This window comes from Panthera onca, chromosome C1, assembly GCF_046562875.1.
Source record: "Panthera onca isolate mPanOnc1 chromosome C1, mPanOnc1 haplotype 2, whole genome shotgun sequence".
Taxonomy (NCBI): domain Eukaryota; kingdom Metazoa; phylum Chordata; class Mammalia; order Carnivora; family Felidae; genus Panthera; species Panthera onca.
Window position 1 is genome coordinate 73,003,314 of NC_138346.1, and position 22,967 is coordinate 73,026,280.

Sequence of the window (22,967 nt, forward strand, 5' to 3'; positions counted from 1 at the left end):
TCGTTAATTAATACTTCGTCTGCTTCTTGGAAAAAAACATTTCCTTTGTCAGTGTAATGCTGCTGGTATTTTTACCACTTAACCCCCAATCGGTTTGTGGCTCTTCCCCCAGCCCACAGTTCTTAACCCTGCTGCACACAGAAACCACCTGGGAGCTTGAAAGTTTCCAGTGCTGGAGCCCCACCCTTGAAAATTCTGACTTGGCCATGGTACCAAGAGCTCCCAAGTGACTGCCGTTGGCAGCCAGGGCTGTAAACACATCAGGTGATAAATGCAGCTACAAAGCATGGGCTTGCTCGGAGCCAGGCACCCTCCAGCTGTGTGATTTGGGGCACGCTTCAACTGCCCTCGGCCTCAGTTCCCTCATCTGAAAAATGGAGATAACAGTTTCACTTCACTGAGCTGTTGTGAAGATTAAAAATGAACATGCCACACACACATACATAGCACTTAGCACAGCCCTCAGCATCTCGTAAGTGTTAAATAAATATTGTCATGGTCACAGTCATCTTTTGTAAAATCTTCAGAAGGGACAAGACCCCAGGCCCCTGACAAGCACAGTAGGGAGCTCTGCCCCGGTGTCTGGCAACCCAGGTCTCCCTACCACCTTCCCCTGCCCCTGCTATCACTAGCACAGAGCAGCAGGGAGATCTCCCACTTATTTGAGGGGAGACATAGGCAGCTCCTGTTAACAGCCACCAAATGGCACATCCAGAAGTTCTCAGGTACCTACAGCAAAGTCTCAGCTCCCTGAAAGTAGGTAAAACCTAATAAGAACAACTCCCTTGACTGTTGTGAAAAAGAAAACCACAAGCCCAAAATGGTGTTACTTGGGCCAGGCCCGGTCACCAAACTGGGGCTTTTAATACCTAACCTGACTGCAGTTGCAACCTCTTCCAAAGATAAGTCTTAGTCTATCAATAGGGAATTTTCTGGTCAGCACCAAAGAGTTAATTTGTCACAGGGCCCTTCTCTACCCACCAAAAGAGAATGTGCATAGTAAGACCCTCTGCCCTTTCCCCTCAGGGAGGGTGATCTTGTCTGGAATAATCCTTTCCTTACTTCTGCTTATAACTTTCTTGCCCCACCCTCCTTCCTATAAAGAGCTTCCATTTTTGGGGTGCCTTGGTGGCTCAGTCAGTTAAGCATCCCACTCTTGATTTCGGCTCAGGTCATGATCTCACGGTTCTGGAGTTCGAGCCAGCCCTGTGTGGGGCTCTGCGCTGGCAATGTGGAGCATGCCTGGGATTCTCTCTCTCTCTGCCCCTCTCCATCCCCTCAAAATAATAAGCTTAAAAAAAAACAACAAAAAAAACCCTTCCATTTTGTACAACTCCTGAGGGTGCCCCTCTACTTGCTAGGGGGGATGGTGCCCAATTCATGAATCCCTTAATAAAGCCAATTAGATCTTCAAACTTACTCTGCTGTATTTTGTTTTTTAATACCATGCAGAAGATGCCAAGTGTTTTTCCAAAAGTGTTAACATCTCAATGAGGTTTCTGATCACTCTAGGAGACAGGCTCTTTTGTGACCTCCATTTGGCAGGTGAGAATACAGAAGCTCAGAGGGGTAAAGCACAGATTAGCTCTGGGCACAAAGCTAATTACTGTTACAGCCCAGCGGCTGCAGCAGCTCTAGCTAACATTGCTCTGCCTTCAAGGAAGGGGTTAATGGTTCATCCCGTACATTTATTCCTAACCACATGGAAATTTCCTGATTATCACCACCGCATAAGCTCTCCCTGGATAACATTTGGAAATGGCAATGTTATCTATAAACTTCTGGGTTTAATGAATGCAAGAAAATTTAAAAAAGGGGGTCCAGGGAGACAGGCGAAGCAATGTAATCACGAAAACAGAAGCGACACTGGAGTCTCAGTTTTCCAAGCATACTGGAGGTTCATAGCAACACAACCGTTTCAAATGTGTATCGCCTATCATGTAGAATATGACCGGATCCTTTCCACCAAGGGAAGTCAGGCCAAAGTCCACGCCTAGTTCCTGTCTTCTCCCCTCCCTGCCTTTGGCTGAGAGAAAAATTCTCCCGAGTCCACAGCCTTGGGAAGGACGCCCACGGCCGGCATGCACTCCGATGGTACAGTGTGAACAAAACAACCCGCTGGGTGGGAGCCTAGAGGCACTGGCAGCAAAGACCCTAGTGGGCCGGCATGACCCTGGCCTGGTGAGGGGAGACGACAGTGTTAGAAATCACTGGCGTGCCAGTAAAATTAAAATTCATCTACCAAAGTCATCATTCTGGAGCAAGTCACTTTAATTTACCAAAGTGGCAAACTGCAATTGCTCAAAATGACATTCATTCCTGTATGACAACATTTAATACTCTCTAAAAAAAGTTCCCTAATTGCATGCATAATTTTAAATTACTGTAATTTGTTCAAGATTCTGTGAAAACCTTTTTTTTTTTCTTGAAAGATAAAAGAAACAGAAGGATAATGGAATGCCTTAAAATTCTATAACCAAGTTATAGAATTTTGAGCACAGTGTAGAAGCAGATGACACTGGAGTTCTATAAAACAAAGTAAAGACAAATAACTCTTAGAATTGAAAGTATGTTAAAAGTAAAGTCTATGATCTCAGGAGGGTCAAGCTCATTACATTCTTATGCTGTACCTTTTAATTTACTGTCTTAAAAACATTTGTATTTAAAAACCCTGTATTTGACAGGGTATAACGCTTTCCATTTACTTTCCTCCACTTTAAAAGAGGAACTTCTGGGCCCATAATGCACTGGTGAAAACAGATATTGCCGCATTTTTATTATTTCTTTCTTCCTCAACATTATAGAATTTTATTAATTATGGAGAATTCAAAAGATATACTTTTAGCTGAGAGGAAAGATGAAACCATGTTATTGTAGTAACCTCAACTCTCATTTCTATAAAATCTAAGTAAAACAAAAACTCTTAATATGACTTCTTCACTATGATCAACCCTGTCATCAGCAGGAGAAGTTCTTCTTAACTACTAAAACCAGCTTCTCTGTAAAACATGCATGTGGGTTCAGCCTGGACACAGCACTCACACCGAAAAGTCTGGAAACTGGGGGAGTGGGACAAAGCACAGGGTTCTTATGAGTGGCTTTCCACTGCTGCTTTGCTGCGAGGTGCCCCGCCAAGAGGGGAGTCAGGCTGAAATCCATTAAGCCTAGGACCCTAACAGTGGGCTGAGTCTGCCCGCAGAAGGCTGTGCTTTTATCCTTGCAAAAACCCTGTCTGCATCCATGGGGGAGCAGTGGCCTTTCTCCAACCAGCACCAAGGCCCTGCATGGAGCACCAGGGCTCTAGGGGAGCTGCTCCAGAGTCGGGGGACTCCCATATCCTTTATGACATAGGGGCTCCTCTGTGTGCTCATTCTACCCTCTCTACCAGGAAGCCAGAGGAGAGAGAAAGGAAGTAGAACTATGTCTACCAAGTAGACCTCTGCAAGGTCCACACTCCCAGACACACAGCTGAGTGGCAGGTGCTGAGGATGGGGTGTGCATACAGTGGGGGAGAAGAGGTGCAGGAGTCCCCCAAGGGCACTCTTTCCAGGTAGGTCTGATGAACTGAAGTGAGGAATAGGGAAGAGAGATGCCCAGAAACCTCCAGGGCTTCGAAAGTCCTTCCCTGTATGACCACTTGCTTATACTCACCCTTGATGCTGCTGAGCAGGCAACAGGTATGATTGTGTTCATGGAGGTGTTGGAAGGGGAGGACCTGGCTCCTTGGGAAACTGCCTCAGAGGTTCTGTATGCAGCAGGGCACGTCAGGGCCTGGGGCGGAAAGGCCTGGAGTCCAGCTGACATATCGAGTGGAAGGCACTTGTGATCTTTTTACTACATTGCATTGGACAGGATGGTTGTATGCTGCTGGAACATAAACCAGTAATTCCCACAATCTTTGTGGGAGTTAACCCTCCTGTGTTGCCTTAAAAGACACTTGGCCTTCATGTGTTTTAGATTCTCAGACTTGCTTAAAGGAGGAAGGAAAATTGACTCTAAAAAGCACAGCAGTGCACTGTGACATGACAGCCACTGATCAGGAGGGAAGAAGCTCCCGGCCCAGTAGCAGGTCGACCCCCCTTACACTTTCCACAGTCATAAATGCACACGCACACACAACCTTTAGTTAACACATTTTCTCTGTGCAACCATCGCTTTGTTGTCACTCATCACTGCTTAATTTCCTATGACCCATAAAGAGATAGTCCAGATTAGAGACCCAGGACAGTTTAAAAATCAATTTTCCCTAGAAATCTCCCTTTGACCTTTGGTTTCCTTTGTGAATTGCTTCCTTATCACATCCTCTCTTAGACAGTCCCCACGTGCTCACATGGCAGCCCACGTTTCCCTGCCCAGGAAAAAGCTAAACTTCTACAAGAAAACCAGTAATAGGGCATTCAAGCCTGTGTGATTTATATCGGGGGGAAAAGCATCATTAGAAGCTCCACCAGCTCCTGTGGCTGCCACATGGTACAGGGGACAGCGGGGCTGCTGGAGGAAAGGTGGTGGGGGCTGGGGCCCCAGCTTTCCGGGCACAGGGTGGCTCACCTTCACATTGGGGGTGTAGAGATTCCTGAGAGAGGCGAGGGCGGCAGAGAGGCCCTCGGTGCTGTACCCGATCCACAGGGCTTGGAGGTGGCTTGAGGAGATTCCTGTCTTCTTACTGAGGCCCTGAAAGTAATCAGATATAAGTGGGCCTCATCCTCTCCTTTCCCAGCTGTGTCAGGCTGAAAGGGGTAGGCCCGGGAGGGTGCAGACCTGCACTAACTCAGGGAAATGCCGAGGCACAGAGAATGCTGGACATGTAAGGCGTCCTTCCCACCCTAAAATCAAGAATCAAGGAACTAGCCCACCCTTGCTACATACACGATGCCTGAGGAAAGACATGGCAATGAAGACCAAGTTTCTTCTTATAGAAGTTCTCCAGTCAAAGGAAGAATAAAATTTGGAATATCACCATCCTGTAACCCTTAATGTAGAGTCCAGGCAAACATCAGTAGTGACTGATAATACCCCACTAAGAGAAGCTAGCATGAATTCCTTACCTCCTGATGGAAGAAAAACCCTACAGACGTATAAAGAGTTAAGTATAACTCTAAAGTAATTGTGACACCCTGCAAAAACAAAACAAAACAAAAACAAGCAACAACCAAACCCGAACCTGATTAAGCCTCTAGATACAACTAGCAAATGACATGGGGCGCCTAGGTGGCTCAGTTGGTTAAGCATCAACTCTTGATTTCAGTTCAGGTCATGATCTCGAGGTTCACAGAGCCTGCTTGGGATTCTCTCTCTCCCTCTCTCTCTGCCCCTCCCCAACCTGCACTCACTCTCACTCTCTCTCTCTCTCAAAAGAAATAAACTCCAAAACAAACAACTAGCAAATGACAGGAAATCCAGAGGAAAGAGAACCATGTTAAACTAGACCATGAAAAATAAGACCGCGATCAGAAAATCCAGGCTGTATGGAACTACACAGGTCACGTAGCTCACGTTCTTCAGCAACTAAATAACCGAGAAACAAAAGGGAACGAAAGAAATGGAAACTTTAGGTGAAGAGGAACTTTTTAAAACAGATGTTAAGGGGGAAAAAATGGGGCTCATGGAAGGCTCTGAGAGGGTTGATAAAGCTGTTGAAAATCTCCAAAACCAAACACTCAAAATGACAACAAAACTCTTCTTCAAGGTGGCGCGTCTCACCTTGAAAATGTGTGCCTTCAGGATGTGATGGCCAAGCTCCATGGTTTGCTGGCGATTCAGCTTGCCCTCTTGTCGAGAGAACATGAATGCCAGGAGAGCGTGCCCATTCCTGGAACAAGAAACACAAAGCTTAGGAACAAAAGACTCCATTCCACGAACTGTAGGCTCTCAGGTGTGAACATCTCCACACGACTCTGGACTATTCTCCTGGTGCTTCAGCATCGCCAAACAAAATGGGTCAAAAGTTGCCTCTTTATAAAAGATGGCCAATGCTATTTATTCTTCAAGTCATTTTAGGGCTTTCTCTGGATTCCCCTATCTCTGTGGAGTGACCCAGAAAGAAGCTCTAGGACAAGGCAGGTCTTTACCTTTGGAACCATCCACTCTCTGTCCCTCATCCATCATTCTTCACCTTGTTTATTTATTTATGTCTGTCACAAAAATGTCAATTCCATGGGATTAAGGGTCTTGCCTATGGCACATCAATAGGCATAATACCTAGCAAATGCCTAGCCCTTAGCAACCACTCAAATATGTATTTCTTGTATGGATGGATGAACAGAGGGACAGGTGGAGCAGAACCATCACTGGACCTGGCATTCAGGTCTCCCCCCTCAGTGTAATCACCACTGGGAGTAGACCTGGCCAAAGGATAAGACCTGACAAAGAGAACAAAACAAAAACCAAGCCATGCAAAGCAACAGCACATACTCAGAAATACCTAGAATTCTAGGCTTGGATGGAACACAGTTCCTTACTGGGTGGAGAAAACTAAGATGTACAAGCAGACTTGCTGTGTCTGGGCACATGGTGGACATTCAACTGACACCACCAATTAACCCCTCACTAACCCTTTCATGAAGAAGCCATCCTACCCATCACCCTCTCCACATCTGCAAGACTCATTCCGTCTCCTGTGGGATCCATGCCTCTGTCGGAGCCAATTTGTTTGGGAAAGATGTTAGGGGCTGCTTATTCCAACAGCAATGACTTCTGTACAACGTGAATTCTTTTCATTTCTATCAATCTGACAACTCTGAGGTGCTGGATTTTCTGTTTTGTTTTGTTTTGGAGGGAATGCAGGTAATGGTGGAGAAAAGGAAGCATTATGGGAAAAAAAATGCACTCTCCCAAATGTTTTCTGGGAGTTACTAATCTAGATGAGTAAAATCATGCATCATTTAAATAGTGTTTAGCTATCCAACTGCCTGCCTGTTTTTCAAATAGGTCATAAACTATGTTAGAGATGAAAAAAATCAAGGCAAGTAGAGACCAAGAGATTGCTTTTTATACTTCAGGGGAAGGCATGACTTAAAAACATGCTGACACCGAGTGCCTTGTCCAACATCTCATAAGGGATTAGAGCTCTTCCACAAGCACACAGTCTGTACTTCTTTGCGCACATTCCGCCTCCCATACCTCAAGCTTGGGTTTTCCCTCTCAGATGAGATTCTCCCATGTTCCCACCCTTCCTGCTCCCTCCCACCTACCAGTGGTCCAGGCTCTATATCCTCCCTAGTTCCCTAGTCCCTAGCCATGGGCAGGTCCCAGGGTTCAACCTGGCTCACATCTCCCAGCCATAGCCTAAGCCATCCTTAGTCTCCCAGTCTGCTGAACTCAATGGCCACACCAACTGTGTCCACCACAAAGACATACTAGGCTAAGTACCATGGCTACACCCCTAATGGGGAAATGATCATGCATCCTTCAGTGGCTTCTAGTGATCTCAGCTAAGCACGTGGCCTCCTGCCTAAGGAGACAATTCATGTAATCACTAGATAGCTGCGTTCCATTCCTCTATATCCCATTTACTTTTCTTCCCTTCCTCCTAGATCCTGCAGTGCTTTCTAAGGCTACCTGCACTTATAATTCTGTTCATTATATACCAGATGCAGAAACTTAGCTGGAATTGTTTCACTAAACCGTACAATCCCGCAAACCACTAAACAGTTTGTTTACATGAGGAAACAGAGGCCTGGACAGGTCAAATGATTTGCCCAAAAGATCAAATAGCTGGTGAACAACTGAGAAGAGATTTGAACTGCAGTCTACCTAATGCAAGCACCTATGCTCTTTATCAGTGCACCATGATTTCTCATTCATTCACTCATTAACATCCACCTTGTAACTAGCAGCATGCTTGATATGGAGGATTCCACAGGGAACAATGTGAGGTGCTTCCCTGGAGGAGCTCTCAGCTACCAGAGGACTATAAACAACATTCAGCAGAATGGTGCCATGAATCACCTCAATGGGAATACAGAGGAGACAAGTGGCCTGTGCTCTCTGCCCCTATCCCCTCGCATTTCCAATGTCTCCTTCCTCATGGATCAGGTTTCCCCACATTAACCCCACACTTTCCAACAACACCTCCAACTCCTGTGTTTAAAAAAACAAAACAAAACAAAACAAAACACCCTTTCCCCACAAACAAACCCAAACCTCTCCACCCTTACACTTCTTATCCCAGAATTTTGGCGCTCTCCTCTTCCATCCCTCACAGCTGGATGGAAGGAATCTCTTAAGAATGTGGGACCTTCCTCCTCCACTGGGAAGCCAAACTCCCTCTTAGTTATCATCTTCCTTCACCTCTCAGCAGCTCTTGCACCCCAACCTCCTTCCTGGAATTCTGCTCCATACCCCAGAAGTCAGAGCTCCCTTTCTGCTAACTACACTCCCTCATCAGGCCCCTCCATCACTTCTCCATGAATGATGCCACATCTTCACCTCCAACTTCCCCACCATCAGACTTCCCCCCCACTTGAACAGGCAGTTCTGCCAACCCCACCAGCTCAAGCTGCTATAAGCAAAAGGCATCTCATGTCCTGCAACACGTGCTCCACACCTCCTGCTTTTCTTACCCTTCCTAAGAACAGTGCCACTCCTAGCTTCTATGGCTTAACACCCTGATGTCCTCTACAGCTCCCCCTTCTCCTTGACTTTGCTTATAAGGCCAAGCTGTACCCACCCATCTCATGTTAGCAGAGCCAGTCTCAACCCCTCTGCATCCCGAAGCCAGGTCCACCAAGTCCCTGCTGCTGTCACACAGGTTCTCATGGTCCAACCCTCCACACTCCTCCCAATGTAGGTAGTCTGCACTTTCGACCTGCTCAACTGAGGGCTCTCCAGAGATGACTGATTAAAGTCTATTCTCCCTAGCACATCCTTCTGTTAAGTCTTCTATCCCATGACAAAAGCTCCAGCCAAACTAGGTTTGTTGTTGCCAAAACACAACCTGCCATTTGACATGATGACTTGGACAGCTCCTTCTGTCTGCAATAGCCTCTTTTCCACCTACTAAAATCCTATCTGTTCATTCCTCAAGTCCATGACATGACAGCAGACAGGAGGTTGCTCAAGACTTTAAAACTCCTGATGCAACCCTAATGAACTGATGGATCCGGGAAATAATCATCAGGCCTCCGAGAGACATTAAGACATTGTGTGCCTCCTGATGGAAGCAGACCTACTACCTATTAAGTATCCTTGCAAAAATTATTTTAAGATAAAATCTGACCAATTTCAGGAAATAGAGGTGATAAACACAGTAAATACCATGAGAATGCAATCAGCAAAATTCAGATTATGGGAAACCATATAGGACAAATTACTCAGTTATTCTTTTCAAACAAATAAAATGCAAGGACAAAGCAGAAACAGAAGGAGAAGCAAATCTATAGATTAAAAGAGGCACTGTAAAACGCATTTTCATGATCTTATCTGGATCCTGATTCAAAGATACTAGAAAAATATGAAGGAAGTAAAGAAATTTGGTCACAGCTAAATGTGTGATAATACTGATAAATTAGTCTTAACATTTTAGGTGTGGCAATGGTGTTGTGGTTAAGTGTGAAAATGTCTTTTTGAGGTACATAATCAGTTACTTGGTAAAATGTCGTGGTATCTACAACTTGTTATTGGCAAAAGATGACAGATGTAGTAAATATTGCAAAATGTGAATTATGTTTCAGTCTAGGTGATGTGCATGAAGACTTTAAGCAACTTACTCCTCTTTTTAATTCTGCTCCTGTAATTCTAACATAAGGAATAATGAAAACAAAGAAGAAAATTCTATTCCTTTCCTGAAAAGCACCAAGACATGCACAATAGGTTGCTTTATTTATAAATAACCCAGAAACAACTGCAAGGCCCCACAGTAAGGGTAAAGTACATCATTATTCGCCTACTAGAAGATTTGCAAACCCATGAAAAATGATACTTTGCTAAGATTTCCAAACTGCTTGCTAAGCTATCCATGATGTGTAAGCAAAAAAAAAAAAAAAAAAAAAAAAAAAAAATGCAGGATAGGAATTTTAATATAGAAAAGATGATTTGGAGAATGTTTAAAATGCATGGAAAGAGACAGAAATAAAAAGTGAGATGTCATTGACTCTGGGTATTAGGTTCTTTTTGCTGCTTTTCCCTGATTAGGGCAAAATTACAACTAATTAGGGTGGGAAGAGAAATGCTACCCATCGTTCAAGGCCCAGCCCAAATGTCCTCATGTATGTGAAACACTTTCCAAAAACGGTCTTCCCTAGCTGGAAGCCTCCCTTTCCTAAAGTCCACGTGCGGTGCTTTTAGGTGTGGCAAGACCCACATGGTCACCTCACTTGCCCCCTTGTGTGGGAAGCCCTTGAGAGCTGGGCCCTTATCCCAGGACTCTCTGAATCTGCCACAGTACCCTGCATGTGGTGGGCCCGCAGAGACTTCTGCTGAAATGCATCCAGTAGTGTCCTTTCACCAGCCTTGTCTGCTGAATGAAATTCCAGAACTAAAGGGGTCTTGGGTAAATACTGATGTGCACAATGCCAAATAGGAACTCCTTATACTTTGCACCCTGGATGTCTCTCTTGTCCTGGTCCAGTCCTGGTCCTACCCTGGGTAATTCCCCACACATGCTTCTTGGAACACATCAGCACTCAGGAGCCCAACATTTCGGGTACACGTCTGCTAGTCACTGCACAGTGAGCTCTGCTCCAGGCTGCATTACCTCAGTGCTGCCCACCACCCAAAGCAGAGCGAGGCTTTACAGTGACTACAGTTCAACTTCCTCTGCTTCAAACCCTAGTGACAAATCTACATCCTCTGTTGAAGTTTCTCAACTTGTTTTTATGTTTCTACAAACTCAACTGTAGCCTATCTTCCTAGAAAATGATCCAACTTGGCTAAGTATGTCAAATATATGGTACACATATCACCTCGTTATTTACAGTCTCGCTAAATAACCTGGGAGTTACAGTTTGTTGCCTCAAACCAGACTCAAAAGAACACATTTTTAGCCTGGTGTTACCTCAGAAAACAACAGTACCCACAACATGAAACAGCCAGACTCCCATCTGGTCAATGTCAAATCAGTACTCATGGGGAAGAAGGTGGTACAGCTTACAAATGCTTATTTCACCTCTTCATTCCTGGACCCCAGCATCTGGTCACCTGGCCAGTTCAGCTCATAGGGAACAGTTTAGCAGCTTGCTGGACCTGGTACCGAGTCGGGGGCAATTATGACTCACAGACAGCAGAAACCATTCAAGACAACAGTGATGCAGGCCAAGGCCAGGGCCAGGCAGAAGTAGTAGACAAGAACCCACCCTTATAGAAACAAAAGCATCTGCATCCTCAAATTCCCTGACCTCTCACTCTGACTAGCATGAGGCCACATGAGAGGCAGGCTTACCGCCTTCCCTCCCCTGAGCAGTGCAGAGAGCGGAGTCTTGGCCCCACCCTGCTGAGACTCCTCAGTGGAACCTTCCACTCCCTAGATGCAGCTGCCGCAGGACCATCTCATAAATGGGGCATCTGAGGTCTGAATCTGAATCCTGCTGACCCCAAGCCTGTTACACTGCACTGAAGCACAAATGCAAATAATCACAACCAGCTGTGATCACTGCGTTCCATTTGGGGCCTACAGGCATATCTGATCCCTGGGACAAGATTCTGTACGCCCAAGAGGGGCAGCAGTGATGCTAGGGGTCCAAGACAGTGCACAGACTCAAGGTGAGGAAGCTGAGCTGAGAGTGGCTTCTAGAGAAGCCCACTGTTCCCTGGAGCATGTACCACACTGTGACTCCCATAAAGGGGACCAAGGTCTAGAAGAGAATGGACAGCGAAGAAAGGTCACCAGGCATTGCTCAGCTTCTCTCTCACTGGATGTACTCGCAAACAAATTTCTAGCAATTAAAGGATGGAAGTTTTTGTTTAGCAGCAAGGTTTTCCACGGCCCTCCTGAATTGTTCATCATGTGTTGCCTTTCCATTGAGAAGGGTGAACTGGAGAGGAGGGGAAAAAAGGGTGAATTGTGTTTGGAACCCCTTCTCCAATCGCACGTTAGACTCCCTGCAAACAGCAGACAGGAAGCGGCCTGCCATACCTGGGCTCGCATAGGAAGGCCGTGTTTTCACCATCTGCTCTCCAAACGAGCCACTCCCGGAAGGACGGGTGGCAGAACATGCGGGTTTTGTCTCGCCTCTTAATGAGGAAGCAGGAGAGAGCATCCATCCTCTGCTGGAAGTCCTCCCATCCCTGCTCCCCTTGTACGTGGCCCGCGTTAATGGCCTGAAAGATCTGCTCATCCGTCATGGGGTGGAGGGATGCGAGGGCCACGTTTAGAATCGGAAGTGCTCTCTCGAAGGCGGACTGGGTCATGAACTTCATGTTGCACTGCAGCAGATAGAGCTCAGACAGAGACACGGGGACCACCTTGTAGCTGGCACTTTTGATGACCAAATGTCCCCTCTGGAAGAGGTCCAAGGTGAGTTTGAGATACAGGTAGGAGCCGAGGCTCCGCAGCACCAGGTGGCTGCTCACTTTCCCAATAAGGGCAGCGTCGGCCTTGCCGTTCAGGGAGATGTTGCTGAGGATGTCCTGGCTGCTGTGGACCCTGTGCTGGACGTAGGCATGCAGGTCACTGTGAATGTCTTTGTTGTCCGGAAAGTCATCTAAGGAAAGCTTGACGAATGGCAGCGTGCTCACAATTTCCTGTGGAAAAAAAAACGCCAAAAACCCACAGTGTCAGTCCACAGAGATTTCTTTTTTATGTCAGCTGCATTTCAAACTAGATTCACTAGTTTTCTTTCAAGGAGGATTTTCATGGATTACAGGGACTCATTGTTTTGTATTAAAACATGTAATAGGATAAGTTGAAGATAAAAAGCTTATGTGAAAGAAATCCTGATGCGAGATCGAATCAGTAATGGCTTTCCTGAGGCCCTCATCTGAAGACTCAGAAACGAGCAAGATGTAAGAGCCCCGGGCAGACAATGGCAAGCTGGCCATTCCAGCACAGGGGCAGTGAGACCCTGAGGTGACCCAATACTCATAATCCTTACATTGTGCAGAGGTTACATAACAAGGACAGACACAAACCAGCACTGTGTATCTAAGAACATGGCCAGACACCGAGATAAGAGGCATCCCTCTCTGTGCATCAGATACTGGGACTGTATAACCGACAGGAAATCTGAAACGGCCCCTGCCCCCCCGGCAGGCTATACCGCAGCCACAGCATGCCTTAATGAAGGTGCTGTACTTCAGGATAGCCTGCTAGCTTTTTTTAACTGCTGTTCATTCCAAGTAAACTTTTAAGTTCAAGTATAACATACAAACCATAATTGCACAACGTCATTAATTTTTACAAAGTTAAATACATCTGTGTAACCAGCAGCGAGAAACAACGTCACCAGCTCCCGGAAGCGCCGTGTCCCTTTCCATCCCACCCCCATTCGAAAGATAAGCACTCTCCTCACACCTAACAGCAGAGAGGAGTTTTTGGTTTTTTCTTTAAGCTAACCACTATCTGGGGCGCCTGGGTGGCTCAGTCGGTTGAGTGTCCGACTTCGGCTCAGGTCATGATCTCTCGGTCTGTGGGTTCAAGCCCCACGTTGGACTCTGGGCTGACAGCTCAGAGCCCGGGGCCTGCTTCATATTCTGGGTCTCCCTCTCTCTCTCTCTGCCCTCGCCCACTCATGCTGTCTCTCTCTGTCTCTCAAAAATAAACAAACACAACCACTATCGTTTCTGAAGAATTTGACCCATGTCCTCACTGAATATAATAATTGCAGGGGGCAGGCTGAGTATAATCACTCCCATTATACATGGATGGTAACCGAACCCTGTGAAAATTTAAACAGCTAGTACAGAAAATATAGGACTCCTGTTCCTTTGCTCTATCGATTACCAAATTCCGCTTACTGTGTGATAAATGACTGCAAAGGGTATAAATCAAATGGCCATAAAAACAAATGTCAAGTGAGGCTGAGGCCTAATGCCACTTTTAATGAGAAAAGAAAAGAACCCAAATGCTATTTTTAAATAGACATCATCACAAAAGGGCAAAAATCAAAATCTAAGAGTAATGTCTTTACTAAAAAAGGACAGGGGTAGAGGGAAGAAGTCAAAGGTTGGTAAGATATAATTTGGGTTCAAATGAGGGGAAAAATGAGGAAAAAAATTTAAAAAAAAAGCATTTCATTTCACTACAAGTGGAATCTTATGTTGAAGTTTTATGAAAAAATAGACCTTATTTCAGAATTGGCCTTAAAAATCTTTTCTTCCTTGAAAGAAAGGAAGAAAGAAACAACAAGACAGAGAAGGAAGGAAAGAAAATAAAAGAAACAAAGTCCCACTGCAATTCCACACAAATAACTACAGGAATAACTTTAAACTCCAGTAGATAAATTGAGTTACTTCCAGGGCTGGACTCTTGTATTTTGGAAGTGCAGGGACAGTGCAGTGCTAAGAGGAGACTTTCCTGACATCTTGATTCATGGAAGGTAAAAAGGTCAGAGTTTCATTCATTTGGGGCTTTGTGGACTAAATATTTCAAAGTCCTAATGTAGTTTTCAATTAAGCAGCTAAACGCTTTTTAACAGTTTATGTTGTTAATCACTATAAATTCTGGGTATGAGGTCTTGGAAAGAGACTGGAGAATTCTTTCTCACCTGAAAATTTGCTCTTACAGTCACAATCAGCTTCAACCAGGCAGGAAACTTAGAAATAATTTTGGTAATAAATGAAGAAAGCGTATCTCCATAATCAGGCTTATGAAACTCCGCTTCATTTAAGCCATCTATCAAAATAATATATTCTTCTTCAGGAATTTTCTGCTCTAAAGGATAAAATAATTTTTTAATTAAGAAATTATACATTTCTAGAAAATGGCACCACCCAGTGAATTTTAGTGTTAGGAAAAGCTAAAAAGGTTTACATATTGCAGAAGAAATGGTTTTCAGAGAAGCACATTTTCTATTAAATTTATAATGAAAACCAGAGCAGACAGCCAAGAGAAAAACAAATCTTATAAAACAGTTTTCAGAAACATATTGCATTACACACATTAGCAGGATCTCACCCATGGATATGATACAGTTAGCTCTTCATACACTCCTTTCACTGGGGTGAGCTATAGCTAAGATAACTGGCATATATGGAGATTAAATCTGGAAAAGATGCTAGGTCCTCCCCATAGAATCCCCCCTGCCCTGCAATGGATGTCCGGGAATGAAAAGGGACCCTCAAAAGCCAAGCATCTGGCCCAAGGCACGCAGCCAGCCAGTGGTGAGAACCTCACTTTTACAGACTCCTAAAACAGGGCTCTTTCCCACAAGACTGAATCTAGTTTTCCATTTATTAGCACCAACTTTCTGTCCAAGAAACTGAGGAGAAATGATGACAGATCTGTTTCCATCCCAAAGTGCTATGGAGGCAGGTAAATTAGCTTAAAAGGTGAGGAATGAGGAGGAGAAAGGATAAGAAATGAACAGCCCATAATAGCATTAATGTCCCCTACCTTGTCGAGTATTTCAAGGGAAAAAAAAAAAAAAATCAAATGAACACTTCTAGAAAAGCCTTTAAGATCAACTCAACTGAGCACAGCCCCTGAAAAAAAAATAGCTGGCAAGTTCTCCAATCAACCAACTTGTTCCCCCACTAGGTAGGAATATAAAATATGCAGGCAACAGTTTCTAGGGCATAAGTCATCTGTATAACCTATGGTTACAAATTAGCTACTTTGGAAATATTCAACGGGGAGTGAATTCTTTATTGGAGGCATTTCTTTCAAAACTACACCATTCAAGAAGCAAGCAGGGACCCTAGGGAGATGGTCCTGAGTAAGGGAATGAGCAGTGCACAGATTCACCCACATCCTTGCCTGGTGCCCACCCTCGCCCCCATCCAAGTGCTTCTGAGGACCGTCCCGGGGACTCTGGACTAGAGAGAGAGGGTATGGGTGGCTGCTCGGAAGTACCGTTTCTCAGGCTTGTGAGCGGTTCCAGCACTCCTCTCCTGAAGGCGGCCACTGGGTCCTGCACGCAGGACCGGAGGCTCAGCATGCTCTGTAGCTGGGGCTCCCTGATCAGTAGGTCCCTGTAGGCGGCCAGCTGGTGGGACCGGCACAGCAGAGCTGCAATGCTGTGCACGAACTCGGGCACCAGGCACGTGTACGTGTTGTCAGCTTGGCAGTAGTGGTAGGCCACGACCTATGCAGGAAGCAGAGCCGTCAGCACCCCTCTTGACATGCTCCCTCCGTGATCTCAAACACATGCGATGCCCCCTCTGCCACGGGAATGAAATACGTTGTTTCCATTCCCCAACACTGAGTCATTATTTAGCTTAATTGTTTCAGTTATTCTTTCATTCATTCACACGGTTTGCCAAGTTCTGGGCAGACTCTTAATTGCAGCCGCAAATCCATCTTGATTAGCACTAAGATCAGCACAAGGTACTCTGTATCAAAAATAATGAATAAGCCTCATTCATAAAACCTAAAGCCAATCCTGGCTTAGAGCATCTCTGAATAATCCCAATGTACTCAACATCCAGAAGTGCCACATTCACTTCATTCCTACTTTCAAAACAGCAGCATTTCCTTGGGAAACTCATGTGCTGCTCCCCAAAAGCAGATAAAGTTGTTGGCTAGGAAAGTGGCTCAATCAGTTGAGCATCCGACTTTGGCTCAGGTCATGATCTCAAGGCTTGTTGAGTTCGAGACCTGCATCATGCTCTGTGCTGACAGCTCAGAACCTGGAGTCTGCTTCAGATTCTGTGTCTCCCTCTCTGTCTGCCCCTCCCCGTCTTGTACTCCGTGTCTCTCTCAAAAATAAATAAACGCTGGGGTGCCTGGGTGGCTCAGTCGGTTAAGCATCCGACTTCAGCTCAGGTCACAATCTCACGGTCCGTTAGTTCGAGCCCCGCGTCGGGCTCTGGGCTGATGGCTCAGAGCCTGGAGCCTGCTTCCCATTCTGTGTCTCCCTCTCTCTCTGACCCTCCTCCGTTCATGCTCTGTCTCTCTCTGTCTCAAAAATAAACGTTAAAAAAAAAATTTTTTTTTAAATAAATAAATGCTAAAAATTTTTTTAAACATTTATTATTTTTAAAATGTTTTTATTTATTTTTGAGACAGAGAGAGACAGAGCATGAACGGGGGAGGGGCAGAGAGAGGGGGAGACACAGAATCTGAAGCAGGCTCCAGGCTCCGAGCCGTCAGCCTAGAGCCCAACGCGGGGCTCGAACTCACAGACCGTGAGATCATGACCTGAGCTGAAGTCGGACGCTTAACCGACTGAGCCACTCAGGTGCCCCAAACATTTATTTATTTTTGAGAGAGAGAGAGCACAAGCCTGCACACACATGGGTGCATGCATGCAGGGGAGGGGCAGAGAGAGAGAGAGAGAGAGAGAGAGAGAGAGAGAGAGAGAGAGAAAGAGGGAGGGAGGGAGAGAATCCCAAGCAGGCTTTAGCACTGTCAGTGCAGAGCCCTTGCGGGGTTTGATTCCACAAAAGGTGAGATTATGACCTGAGTCAAAATCAAAAGTCAGACATTTAGCTGACTGAGCCTCCCAGGCACACCCACAGCTGCTTCTTTTTCCCAGACAGGAGGGCCAGCAGCCTAGCTCAAACCTTTAGTCTCCTCCCCGCACACACACCTGACACCGGAGATATTCAACAACACCAGAGTTTGAAGGACCAAAATCAGAAATTACCAAACGTCTGCTTATAGCGTGAAGAGACACATAGGAGAGAGGTTCCTTCCCAAGCACTGAGGGGTAAGGAGTGTTGCCTTTGTTGGGATGGATTTGAAGGGGCAGCAGGCTACTCGTTAGAGTCCAAGGAAAGTGCCAGGTGCAGAACTGTCCTGGGAGAAGAGCTCTGTAGATGTATGGAAACTCTGATACATTCCCACATGAGAATACAAGGAGGAACAGGGAGTATGAGAAAAGGAAGGTGAAAAAAGTAAAAATGTATGTGTGCAAAGTGCTTTCTGTTCTCCAGAAGGGTCTGAGTGCCTGCTGTTCCCAGAGCTCCTCACAACCCTGCCTTACCAGGTGTGGTTCACAGCTGCGGACTGCACACAGGTTAAATGCCTCACCAGGTAACAAGGGCAGGCAGTGGAAGCTCTGGGATTAGATTCCAGGTCTGTAGACTCTTAAAAGCAAGTGGCAAGAGTAGACATGGCCAATTTGGAACTGTTGTGTGACTTCTGTTTTAGATTAAAATTATCATCCACACTCTGAGGAAAGCTGATTGCTCTTCCCCTTTGCCCTGGAAAGATGAGCTGGAACACAGGAGGGCCCCTAAGCTTGTAGAAACCACCAATAAGACAGGCAGCACCCCGGTCTATGTCAAGCACCGTGTCTGACCGAAGAAGTCTGTCAGCCCAACAGTGGGTCATGAAACCAGTCTGGAGCCACAACAACTTGTTTTCATTTCATAATGTTGGTTATATAAGGCTGCGAGAATACCGTGATGCTTTTGCTTCAGTTGTGTGTTGTGAGTACATGCACAGGTCTTCCGGGTAAAATATATCTCTTACACAAAGTGGTTTGAAAAATCACTATAGCAGGGTGGCTTTGAAGTCTGCACTATACTCTTCATCTCAGATCGCTCATTTCTGACTAGAGGACTGTCGCCAATCAGTGGCCGGAGCTGCCTACGCCAGTGAGGAGCAGCTCTCACCCGAGAAGGAGAAGCAAGGAGCAAAGATCTGGGGCAAAAAACGCCTTCTTTTCAGTCCCCTGCACCAAATTCACCCTCAGAGCGTTTCCTCTGAATCCAGGGGCATTCCTAGATGCCTCTGGCACCATCCACCTCATGCTCCCCAGCTCTGCCTGCCCCACCACTGCTGCCCAGGGAGACCCCAGCAGGTCACTAGGAGTGAGAGACGTAACTGTTCTAATGCACCGGGTGGCTTATGAACTTGTCACAGATGCTGAGCAGATGGAAAATTTCAGAAGGACCCTGATGACCATGAATCTATCAAGAGAAAGTCAGCCAAGTCTCTTTTTTAACCTCACAAGAAACCTCTGACAGAGGGATGCAGGGAACCAAAGTCCCCAGGCAACAGAGAACAGGCGTGGTGAACTGGATCACGTTCAAGGCTCCCAAGTGAAGGACAGCACATGCTTGTAAGGATGGATTTGTGGCACCCGTGATACCACCTGCTACTTTGAGGAATTCTTTCAATCCATTGTTTTTTTAATTTTTAAAAAATTTTTACAATGTTTATTTATTCATTTAGAGAGACAGAGTATGAGAAGGGGAGGAGCAGAGAGAGAGGGAGACACAGAATCCGAAGCAGGCTCCAGGCCCTGAGCTGTCAGCACAGTGTCTGAGGTGGGGCTCGAACTCACAAACCACGAGATCATGACCTGAGCTGAAGTTGAGCGTTTAACTGACTGAGCCACCCAGGCGCCCCTCAATCCATTGTTTAAGATGAATCAAAGTCCCCTGCCAGTGTCTGGAGATATTTATTTTCATTAATACCTTTTACTTGGAGTACTTGATCACTATTTTATCAAAAGCTACCTTTTTACATTAAAGAACTATCTCTATTTCAAGATCCCTTTTTCTATTCCTTTCTCAGAAGCCAAACTAACAAATCTTGTTCTCTTTCTAGAAGAGTCCCCTAGAGCAGGAGCAGGTTACCTTAGAAGCGAGGTATTTCACTGCGTCCTCTCTTGGTCTCTGGTTCTCAGGAGTATCAGACCCAGACCCAGGGGGTGTTTTGGTCATGTTGGTAACAACTGCAGAAGAGCTCGGTGAAAGCAACGGAGTGAAAGGAAGATCCTGGGAGGAATCCGAAGCTGCCGAGAAAGAGGCCAATTTCATCATTACAACATCAGAATAGGGGTATGATGAGATAGTGAACGGATTGCTTGAGTAGACCCAAAGAGTACTTTAATAGGTAATGAGTGAACAGCATTCCAAATGCAAAGGTCCAAAGGAGAACACAAAGTGTCCCTCTCAGCCCTGCCCCCCATACACCCAGATACCCTCCCCAGGAGCAGTGCTCTTTCTGGTTTCTTTTATTTTCTTTATATAAAGTCTTTTTGCCATATATATATATATAATAAATAAACTTTCATGGCTCACTGTTCCTGTTCACCATGTTAGAGACACTTTCTTTTAATGGGTTTATTATACATACAATAAGATGCAATTACTCAAATATTGGCTTCTATTTTAAGTTAGTTTTTATACTATGAGTAAACCCAGCACAGAGGACAAAGGCTGTGGAGAACAGGGTACAAAAGAATTGTGCACAGACTCCTCCTGGCTTTTTCTGCCAGGAGCCGAACCCCCTTGATTTTAGGACCCGAACTCTCCAGGGCACCTGATCAGGCCTCACAGGCCCTACAGCTGAGACAAGACCAGAGAAGGCTGTTCTCATCCCAGGTGATGGCTTCCTGGGTGCCAGGATAGATGGAAGGGTTCAAACAGGTCTCCCAATGTGCTGGCAGACCAGGTACGGCAGCTAGAACAACTTGAGGAAAATGGGGACTGTTTATCCCACAGCAATGTCCCCCCATCTACCTGACACGAATATCATAAACTAGATGAGTGGTTAAATATGCACATACTTTTTGGTGGTGAACTGGGGCTGCTGGAAGCAATCTGCCTCATGCGGCTTCCGTGGCAGCTAAGTGCCACCAACTTAGAAATGATTGCGGTCTTCCCAAAGCCCACGTTTCCAACCACCACGGCTCCTCTATTTTCTGTCAGTTCTGTGTTCCTCAAGTTTTCTTCTATCTGGTGAAAGAGCCAATCCCTTCCCACAAACACAGAGTCTGTTGTTATGCTTGGTACTTCAAACAACAGGGGTTTCAACAAAATGTCCTGTGGCTTGTATGGAGCAAATCGTGCTTAGAAAAAAAAAACAACAAAAAACAAAAAACAATCATTATTTTAGAAGAATGTCATAATTTTATACACTGATATACTTAGTATTAGCCTAAATTTAGGTTTACCCTACAAGGAATCCGTATTTCCAGTCTGGTTCTATGAATACTTCTGTAATACCTCATTTATAATCCCCTGTTGGTTTTACAAAGGGTCCTATTAAAATGACTTGCTACTTCTTTAATCATGACTCAGGGCAGACACCAGAGGATTAGGAAAAGGGATTCAAGTGGCCAAACCAGGCCTCATCGGTTTGTCTGAAACAGTGTTTAAGATAGGCTCCTTCTACTACTGTGTTAGTAAAATGGAAATGTTTTCCTAGAGACGGGGCCCCAGCTCTCATCTTGGTGTGATGATGATTGGCCCCTTTGGCAAGGTTCCCAACCACCCGACTGTGTGTTACAGGTAGACTTAAGAGGTGACCAACAGCCCAGGGAAATGAAACAAAGCTGACTCTTTGTTGGTCACAAAAAATATCCAGTGAGTGTTAAATTACTCCTCATTCCAAAATAATATACTGCAGAATTATTTTCCAACTCCAGAAACGAGTTCATCACATATTTTAAGGAAGAAGTCCCAAACCACTAAAGGACGGCCTCCTAGCACATTTAACAAACTTTTAGCACACACACACAATTCACGTCATGGTTTTAAACGAGCTGGCTTAAACGCTGGTTATCCCAGATCCTCAATGTTGAGTGAATGTGCTCATTATATCCATTATCCCAGCAGATGCAAAGATAAGTACCTTTAACTTCCTGTGCCCTACCTCCGGCTGTATTGTGCCACGGCAATCTAATTGACGTTCGAAGAGGGGCATTTCTCTGCCCGTCTAAATAACTCAGATCCTCCAACTTGGTTGAGCTTGTTGCTGTAATATTAAACTGAAGTTTAGTCTTTTCAAAGTTGATTTTAATATCATACCCAAACTACCACAAATTATAAATTACTAAGCAATTCCGTTCAGGCTTTCCATTCACTTCAAAGTAACTTTAGTTTTGTTTGCCCATCCTAGCTTATTTTTCCAGCAAGGAGTTCACCGAAAAGTGGCAAAAACAAGTGTCCCTCATTCTTAAAATTGTGCTGCTATGGTTTCCAGAATTCTCCATTATTCCTGGAAAGACACAGACTTCACCAACAATTTTTATGAAGAAACTTGACCATCACGTGTCACTCAATACAGCTGCAGTACATACTGCAGACACAGAGCACGGTCCCAGAGGTCTTTCCCCGCAATTCTGGACAGCCTTCTGCTGTTGCTGGAATCCCAACCTTGTTAATTCAGGGAGCAGATTCTGCTGTACAATTCCACGGTGCTCAGAACACTAACAGTCAGCTCAGGACAGTGAAAGGAGCCATGTGGATTTCATCAGAAATAAACATTCCTAAGCTTTACATTTTTATGTATATGTTATATGCTATTTTATGTGTATTTTTAAAAATTCTAAAAACAAGTAATATTTACCTCTGATCAAATCAGTAAGTCACACCACACAGGTACCAGTTAAAACGCATTAAGGGTCTATGCGAGCATACATACAAGTTCGATTATAAGAACAACCAATATGGGAGGGGAAGGGAAAAAAAAAAAAAGACGTTAGAGTGGGAGAGAGCCAAAGCATGAGACACGCTTAAAAACTGAGAACAAACTGAGGGTTGATGGGGGGTGGGAGGGAGGGGAGGGTGGGTGATGGGTATTGAGGAGGGCACCTTTTGGGATGAGCACTGGGCGTTGTATGGAAACCAATTTGACAATAAATTTCATATATTGAAAAAATAAATAAATAAATAATTTAAAAAATAAATAAAAAATAAAAACAACCAATACAAAATAATGTTGCTAATTCTTAGCAAATCTTAACAAATACACAGTATGTTTTTACCCTAAAAGAAAAAAAGAAAAAAAAAAAAAAGAGCCTCCTCTTATTTACATATATATCCTAGGTCACAATGAGAGAATTCTAAATAGGATTAACCTAATTTGTTTGTGCGTTGAGTGACCCAACATTAAGATACTGCTGATCCTACACGTACAATTCTCTTCCAGGATAATAAAATATAGGCATCATTTGAGGGCAAATGAGTGGGGA

General features: G+C 44.9%; 1 protein-coding gene and 1 long non-coding RNA gene across 14 annotated transcripts in view; one reads left to right on the forward strand and one right to left on the reverse strand.

The window, feature by feature from the left end:
- Positions 1 to 22,967, reverse strand: part of TANC1 (tetratricopeptide repeat, ankyrin repeat and coiled-coil containing 1) — a 239,983-nt gene that overhangs the window by 36,601 nt on the left and 180,415 nt on the right. For 10 of the 13 annotated variants that reach the window (XM_078451240.2, XM_078451248.2, XM_078451245.2 and 7 more), the window contains 8 exons: positions 21,626 to 21,748; positions 20,559 to 20,840; positions 19,624 to 19,781; positions 15,947 to 16,178; positions 14,640 to 14,806; positions 12,071 to 12,678; positions 5,701 to 5,809; positions 4,549 to 4,671 (listed from right to left, as the gene is read on the reverse strand). In XM_078451240.2, the coding sequence (XP_078307366.2) occupies positions 4,549 to 4,671; positions 5,701 to 5,809; positions 12,071 to 12,678; positions 14,640 to 14,806; positions 15,947 to 16,178; positions 19,624 to 19,781; positions 20,559 to 20,840; positions 21,626 to 21,748 (1,802 nt within the window). The remainder of the gene's footprint in view (positions 1 to 4,548; positions 4,672 to 5,700; positions 5,810 to 12,070; positions 12,679 to 14,639; positions 14,807 to 15,946; positions 16,179 to 19,623; positions 19,782 to 20,558; positions 20,841 to 21,625; positions 21,749 to 22,967) is intronic. The other 3 variants (XM_078451251.2, XM_078451244.2, XM_078451243.2) reach the window with 1 other exon arrangement.
- Positions 739 to 22,391, forward strand: LOC144617164 (uncharacterized). The gene is made up of 3 exons (XR_013557297.2): positions 739 to 3,550; positions 19,674 to 19,827; positions 21,893 to 22,391. It is a non-coding gene; the product is annotated as an uncharacterized LOC144617164 (long non-coding RNA).